At 37.4% G+C, this 8,064-nt stretch overlaps 1 protein-coding gene across 1 annotated transcript; it reads left to right on the top strand.

Annotated features, from left to right (window-relative positions):
- The first annotated feature begins 1,859 nt into the window (after positions 1–1,859).
- On the top strand, positions 1,860–6,193 carry LOC132060634 (LRR receptor-like serine/threonine-protein kinase GSO2). Its single transcript, XM_059453615.1, has one exon. The coding sequence runs from the start codon at positions 3,121–3,123 to the stop codon at positions 6,046–6,048; it is 2,928 nt and encodes a 975-aa protein (XP_059309598.1). The 5' UTR covers positions 1,860–3,120; the 3' UTR covers positions 6,049–6,193.
- Positions 6,194–8,064: the final 1,871 nt, after the last annotated feature.

The following is an 8,064-nucleotide window of genomic DNA, read 5'->3' as shown; positions in this document are numbered from 1 at the left end:
AGTTGCTCAAAACTGTGTTTAAGAAAAACATTCATTACTTAAGGAATTACATAATTAATTCCAGGAGTCATTATTTGTTATCCTATCATGCTATTTATGTTATGTTATATGACAACATTCAGAAGGTAAGTTATCATTATCAATATCCTCCTTGAGATTTGGAACTAGCTTTTAGGTTGATTCTGTAAGGAAGTCTGTTAGCACCAGAAGGTTCATAACAGTTCTTCTAATTGAGTAGTAGAAAAGAAGGTTTTACGGATGCTTACACATGTACAGATAATAACAAAATAGACGTGTTGAGCCATTGCCTTGCCACCATATTCCGCACATACCTCAGCTTCTCCCTCTTCATAGAATTCTCTGTATTTCTTACCCACTCTGCCTTTTCTGCCGCCATAGGTGTAACATGGATTCTCATCTCTCGATTAAGTCCTTTCCTTGATGTGTTGAAATTCTCAGATCAAAAGGAGTGCAAAAGAATTGATAACAAACAGACAGCCTCAGAAGCTATGCGACGTACTAAAAGAAAAAAAGAAAATTAACCTTGTGCCTAATAGCCTCTAGAACATTCATGAATTAGGTCACACAAGTAAGAATCTGGAAACTTATTGCCATGTCTTCTTATATTAGTACTTCTCAGCTTTTTATTCTTTGGCTAAAACTTTTTTTATGCTCTTTTCCTTTTCTTTTTATAAGAGCAACACATTATAACAGACTAAGAAGTACAATTGCTGGCTCAGATGGAAGTTTGAGAGTGAGGAATTTGAAAATGCACAATAGAAGCTTGTTGTTCAAATGGTTATGGAGATATAGTAGGGGTGGTGATAAAATCTGGAGGAAGCTAGTGGATGCTGTTTATGGTAGGATGGATGGCTGGAGACAAAATCCTTCTTTATTAAAATCCGGTAGGGTAATCTGGAAAGGAATTAGTGGGCTGTGGGATGATCTGTAATACACTAGAGTAGATTTGGGCAATGGAGCCAGGATAAAATTTTGGACAGACTCTTGGATTGAAAATGAAAGTCTTATGATCAGATTTCCAGCCCTGTTTAGATGTTCTCTGAATAAAGAGGGATACATTTCAGAATTCGTCTCAAGTTCAGGGTGGGAAATAGTCCTCAGGTGAAATCTGAATGATTGGGAAATAGATAGTTATTGTCAGTTGCTTCAACTATTAGAACCAGTGACAATTGATCAGAATAAAGAGGACAACTTGATTTGGGTCAGCAGCAAGGATAAAAGATTTTCAATTAAAAATTGCTACATCCTGTTACTTCAACAGGTTGGCCATAGGGTACCAAAATGGTCTTGGAGGATAAGTTGGAAGACTAAAGCTCCTATTAAGGCAGCCTGCTTTGGTTGGATAGCAGCAAAGGAAGCATGTCTAACTCAAAACAATTTGCAAAGAAGGGGTTTTCCTTTATGCAACAGGTGTTATCTATGTGAAAAAGATCAGGGAACTGTGGAGCACACATTTACTACTTTACTGTAACTTTTCTAAACAATGTTGGGAGCTCTTTCTAAATATTGCTGGTGTTTCTTGGGTCTTGTCCCAGAAGATCACTTGCTTACCGGAAAGCTGGTAAAGCCAAAGATTTGCTAGAAATATGAAACTAATATGGAAGACCATTCCCATTTGCATACTCTGGACCATATGGTTGGAAAGAAATAGTGCCTCCTTTGGAGGGAAGAGAAGTCACATATCTGTATTGAAGAACAAATGTTTGCATAATTTATATTTCTGGTGTAATAGTAGCACAATAGAGAATATGGATCAATACTTGGATTTCTTGTATCTGTTGGGGGCGGGGGGCGGGGGGAGGGGCGGGGGGAGGGCGGGGAGGGGGGATATGGAATATGTAGATTTGGCTGGTTGGGGGATGCTTAGTCGTGTACTGCTTTGTACCATTTCGGTACTTCATTAATAAAACTTTACCTTATCCCAAAAAAAAAAAAAAAAAAAGGTTCGGTTTAATGTTAAAACATGGCATTGACCTGGTATTGCTGATAAATTTATCTAACTACTGTTGTCTGATGAAGGATCCTGGTGCCGATCGGTATTATCAATAGTGTTTCATTGACGGTTCAAAGTAGATGAACCTCTGCAGCATTATGATTAATAACTGTCACTTCTCATTCACTTGAATAAAGTGATCATTGTCAACTTACTTATTCTTCCTTAGAAGAATGTTGGCCTGAACTAAGACATCAGAAGAAGCTTAAGTCCACCCGAGTCGCAGATAAAAAGTAGAAGAAAGACTTGGTTTATAAAGAAAATAAAATGACATGGATATTATTTACAGAACCGTGTACTATATGACTTGACATACACGTGTAGCGAACGTGCCGAGGAACTAGTATCACAAGAAGCCAAAGCTACAAACTTGTAAAATGCATGGAAATGACCAAACATAGTTTTCAACACCAATGGCATTAGACTTTGATTGTTCATCTTCATAGGTTTAGACGATATCCAGTGATCTTGACCTCGATAAACAAGTCAAGACATGACAATCTACATTGATCATTCATAGAAACTTATACTTTATTCTTTCATGTATAGTCATTTTTTATTCAATGAACATGACTCCACACAACACGTGGAATGAACGTGACTCGGCACAACAAGTGCAATGAACGTGCCGAGAAGAAGCAAAGCTATACACATGTAAAAGGCATGGAAATAACCAAACATAGTTTTCAACACCAATGGCATATAGAATGATATATACTCAAGCAGGTATGCCAAATTTTCAAACCTAGAAGAGATGTGATAGAGGACTTTGTCAAAGTCACACCATCTTGTTTTTAAAAATTTGAAAATTATTGGCATTAACAGAGAAATGAACACCTTACAAACAGTCTTTGTCCCTCTTTCTTTTTTCATTAAACAAAGTTTCAGAAGAACTTAGTTAGATTATTATAAATTAAGTCATTGACTGTAGAATGCAATCCTTTTCAATTCAGTAGTAGAAGCCTACACCAATTAATGTTTTTCTTTTCATGAAGACATTCTGCGAAAGAAGCTTATGAATAATTTAGTTCAAGTGATATAGCATTTAACTGCTATAAAAATCTTAACACTTGACAACCTAGGATATTGTTCATCATCTTGAAGTCATGTGGTTAAAGAAAGATTTCCTTATATTTGCTATTCTATTTTACCATTTTTCGATCGTCTATGGCTGCCACGAAAGAGAAAGAGCCGGTCTAATAAGCTTCAAATCCTTGGTAACTGATCCGTCTAATCTGCTATCTTCATGGCAGGGGGAAAAATGTTGCAACTGGAAAGGAATCAAATGCTCGAGTTCAGGTCATGTTGTAGTTGTGGATCTCCGGAATCCTAATCCGGATGAAGTCCTAATCAATGTTAATAAGGAACTTGTTCCAGTTACTAACAACACATCCAATTTTGCTCTTAAAGGTACTATATCTCCATTGCTCTTTACTCTTAATCACATGCGACATCTCGACCTGAGTTTCAACAACTTCATGCTCTCAAAACTACCTACTGAGATATCGAACTTAACAAACTTGACTTATCTCAATCTGTCGAATGCCATGTTTCAAGATTCCATCACCACACAATTCTCAAACCTTACATCTCTAAGGTCTCTTGATCTTTCATGTGCTAATTTAGTAGTCGATTTGTCTTCTATTTCTATTAGCTTGACATTACCACCAAAGTTGGATTTTGGCTCAATGTCATCTTTTATCAGATATGGTCAGTTATCCAGTCCAAATCTGAGGTGGTTAGAAGGATTGCCAGGTCTCAGATATCTAGTATTGACAGGTGTTGATCTATCAAAGGCATCCGAATCATTTGTTTGGGCTAAACCAATATCAAGTCTTTCAAATCTCGTGTCACTTCAATTGTCCTACTGCAACATTTCAGGAAGAATTCCGATAGGGCAATTACTTAACCTTACTAATCTTTCTACTCTAGAAATGGGTTCTAACGTTCTAACATCTCCGATACCTGATTTGCTATGGAACCTCACAAGTCTCTCAGCTCTTGATTTTAGTGGCAACAATTTAGATGGTCATATCCCTTACCTTCCTCAACTTGAAAAACTTTCTGTTTCTAGCAATCCTGCTATGAGCATAGATCTTGTTTCAATGTTTTCAGCTCCATGGTCAAAGTTGACATTTCTTGACATAGGCTTCTCTCGGATAGGTGGAACGATTCCTCCTCCTTTAAGCAACTCAACTTCATTAACCTTTTTCCGAGCTGATGGATGCTCGATCCAAGGGTCGATACCTTCTTCAGTTACAAAACTTAAGAAATTAAGTATACTGATGCTCAATGATAACAATATCACAGGCCAACTTCCTGTATCCATGTCCAGTTTAATAAGCCTTCAATACTTATCTCTGTTCCAGAATAGTTTAAAAGGGTATATTCCAATTTCAATCTGTCAAATGCACTCCCTGAAGTACTTGAATTTAGAATGGAATGAGCTAACAGGACGTCTTCCCTCGTGCATACTTCAGCTTCCTAAGCTTTCATATCTTTATGTTCAGAAGAATAACCTGAATGGGAATATGCCACTGTCTGTGTTCCAGAAGTCAAGATTGAATCAAATTAGTTTAGGAGCTAGCGGATTGTCTTTGGAAATTGATGATCAAGATCAACCCTCTGCGCAAACTTTCCAGCCCACGATTTTGGAATTTACATCTTGCAACATGAGAGGAGAAATCCCACAGTTCTTTTCAAATTTGACGAGCCTCATTATTTTAAATTTGGCTAACAACAGTCTATCAGGAGCAATACCATACTGGTTGTTCAATCTCCCTGCCCTCTCTGTACTGGACTTATGTATGAATAACTTCAAGGGAGTTATACCTCCAGTGATTCAGCTGAAATCTTCTCCTTATCCAACAATAATAAATTTAGCCAGAAACAACCTTCAAGGTCCTATCCCTTCTCAGCTCAAGAATGTTAATGTCATCGATTTGTCACTTAACAATTTTGTAGGCTCAATTCCAACACAGATAGGGGAAGTTCATGGTATCAGGTCCATATCATTATCCGGAAACAAAATTCATGGACCAATACCTGAATCATTTTGCCAAGCAACTAATGTTCTCCAGGTTCTTGATCTCTCTAATAATAGCTTGTCAGGCACCATTCGACGCAGTTTGGGGAACTGCAAGTCACTGAGTTACCTTAATCTTGGACAAAACAAGCTTGCTGGAAGTGTTCCGAAAGAACTTGAACGTGTTACAGGCCTTCGTTATCTGGACCTAAATGGTAATGACTTTGAAGGATCATTTCCAACAGTGATTGATAACTTTCAAGAGCTTGAGATCCTGAACTTGGCTGGCAATGGATTTGAAGGAAGGATACCAAAGTTCATCGGTGACCTACACCACCTCCGTATCCTTGACCTTGCATCAAACTCTTTCGACGAATCTATCCCAGAAGGGCTAATGAAGTTGGAAAATCTACAATATATTGGTTTGTCCAGGAACAATCTATCCGGTCCTATTCCTGATAATCTTGATGGCTTAAAAATGATGACGAGAAGACAAAATGAGGCAACCATCTTATTAGGTTACTTTTACTCCTTGAAGTTCACTGGTGCTCAGCTAGAAATAGTCACCAAAGGACAGACACAAATTCTTGAGTCAGTGTATTCCTATAACAGTGGATTTGACACCTCAAGCAATGCTCTTACTGGTAAAATCCCAGAGACAATTGGCCTTTTAAGTGGAATTCCATTGCTGAATCTCTCGCATAATAATCTTTCCGGACTGATCCCAAAGACTATTGGCGAGATGATTTCGCTCGAGTCGTTGGATCTCAGCTACAACCATTTCGCAGGGGAAATTCCTGTGACATTAACACTGTTAGATTTTCTCCAGTATCTCAACTTGTCTTATAACAATTTAAGTGGAAAGATTCCAAGCAATCCACATTTTGACACTTTGTATCAAGAAGGAATGACATATATTGGAAACAAATACTTATGTGGTGCTCCTGGTGGGATGAACTGCAGCAACAATGGACCCTCTATAACTAAAAAAAGTAGAGAACAGATATGATCCGGAAACTGTCCTTTTTGTTGTAGTTGTATTCTTTGGCTATGTAACAGGAATTTCTGGAGTATTTCTGCTTTTATATTTGGTAGATGACAATCGGAGGAACAGGTGCTGGAGGGCAGTAGACAGAATTGTGTTAAAAATAGTGAACTGTTTTTAAGATTTGGCTACTGGAGCAGCCATCATTCATTATTGTTTTTCTTTTGTATTTAGTTAAAGCGAACATAGTTGAAATGAACATATTGCCTGCAACATGGATATAATAACGGAGCACCAGAAAAGGAAAGTAAACATTTTTATGCTCTTCAGATTTTAAAATTGAGAAAACTAGTCATCTAAGTTATGTTCTTATTGTGAAAACATGACATTGATGTGTTATTGCTGATAAATTTATCTAATTACTGTGGTCTGATGAAGGATCCTGGTCGTCACCAGTATTATCAGTAGTGCTTCATTGATGGTTCAAAGTAGATGAACTTCTACAACACAACGATTTATAAGTGTTACTTCTCGTTCAGTTGATTAAAGTGACCAGTGTCTACTTATTCTTCCTTAAGAAGAATTTTGGCCTGAACTAAGACATTAGAAGCAGCTCAAGTCCACCTGAGTCACAGATAGAACCTAGAAAAAAGCCCCAGCTTCCAATTTTGGACTCGATATAAAAAAAAAAAAAATGCAAGAAATCGAATACTTGAACCTGACATCGAAAAGTGAAGTAATTCCCTCTGTAACTCTGTTGTAATAACTTCAACATTTCAATTGCGTACGTTATACTGGAAAAGTTCTTGAGAACCTTCTTGGATAGGCCTTTCATAGATTTCTTGGTAAGCATTCAAACTTAGACAATATTGCATTGGTATTTGTATCGTTTCTGTTTGTAAGCCATGATTATTTAGCATAACTATGAGCATATAATAGATTTTGGTATCTCGAGAAATCTGTGTGACCGAAGATAACAAGGATACTGTTTGTCAAGACATGAAATACTATGAAGCTGGAGCATAGTTTCTCCCAAGAATAGTTCCCGTACTCAAAGTAAAGCATCTAGTGCCTATGCCTTGTGGTTCACTCTCTGTTCTCTTATGTTTTTTCATGAGTTGATAAGCATGTAGGGAAGATCCTCAGCAATTGAACAAATCAAACTAAGTGGACAGGCTTCTTATGTAGTAACCATTGCAGCTATAGTAAGTAAAAAGCTTGGGTACAATTGTGCGTAAAGATGTTCAAGCTATACTGTCAAATAAAGAATATTTGCTTTATTTAATTGAAGAGCAGCAACTACAAGCAGCACAACATCAGTAGGAGCCCATATTCAAATAGAAGTTTGTATGTTTGTAGAGCATCAAGTAGAACAACTGCAACTGGATTTGACCACGCCTGCAACAAATAAACAAGCTGAAGAACAAGGCCAGTCTAATTGGAGGGAGTACTTCCTTCCTATTCTGCATGTTAGCCGTTGAAATGACAACAATATCCATGCTAAAATGATTAATATCAACTAAGCATACCTTGTATTCTTAAGGCTTTCTTACTATGTTACTTGCTGTAAGAATCGTTCTCCTGTCAAGATCATGGATGAATTTAAACCATCGGGGCGGACAATTGTCCTTCAGCATTTGACGTCATTGAATGTTTCCTAGGCAAAGATCTTTCTGTTGTTAATGCAAATTTTCTTTGGAGCTTTGCGATGCTAGTGGATCTTCTTGCATCTGATTACTTTGTCTAATTTTTTTCTTTCGAGCTGTAGCCTGTAGGCCTAATCACATAATAATGATACGGGAAAATAAATTCCCATCATTTCTCCAAACATACATATAGCTACCCGAACTAAACAGTAACTAAGAGGAGTTCAATTGTCGAGTTTAGTCTAGGAATAAAACAAAACAAAGCTCTTGCAAAGGATCCTGTTGAAAGCCCTATGTCCTCACAAATAGTGTTGATCTTCCAAGACTGAGGAATCACTTTGTTAAAGAAATGCTATCTAGAAAGAATAACGAGCTAAAAATAGGGGGGGGTTGG

Source organism: Lycium ferocissimum, chromosome 6 (assembly GCF_029784015.1).
Source record: "Lycium ferocissimum isolate CSIRO_LF1 chromosome 6, AGI_CSIRO_Lferr_CH_V1, whole genome shotgun sequence".
In the NCBI taxonomy this organism is placed as follows: domain Eukaryota; kingdom Viridiplantae; phylum Streptophyta; class Magnoliopsida; order Solanales; family Solanaceae; genus Lycium; species Lycium ferocissimum.
This window is presented reverse-complemented; position numbering and strand designations above follow the sequence as displayed.

Coding starts and splice junctions, on each gene's coding strand:
- LOC132060634 (XM_059453615.1), top strand. CDS start 3,121: ATGTGGTTAAAGAAAGATTTCCTTATATTTGCTATTCTATTTTACCAT.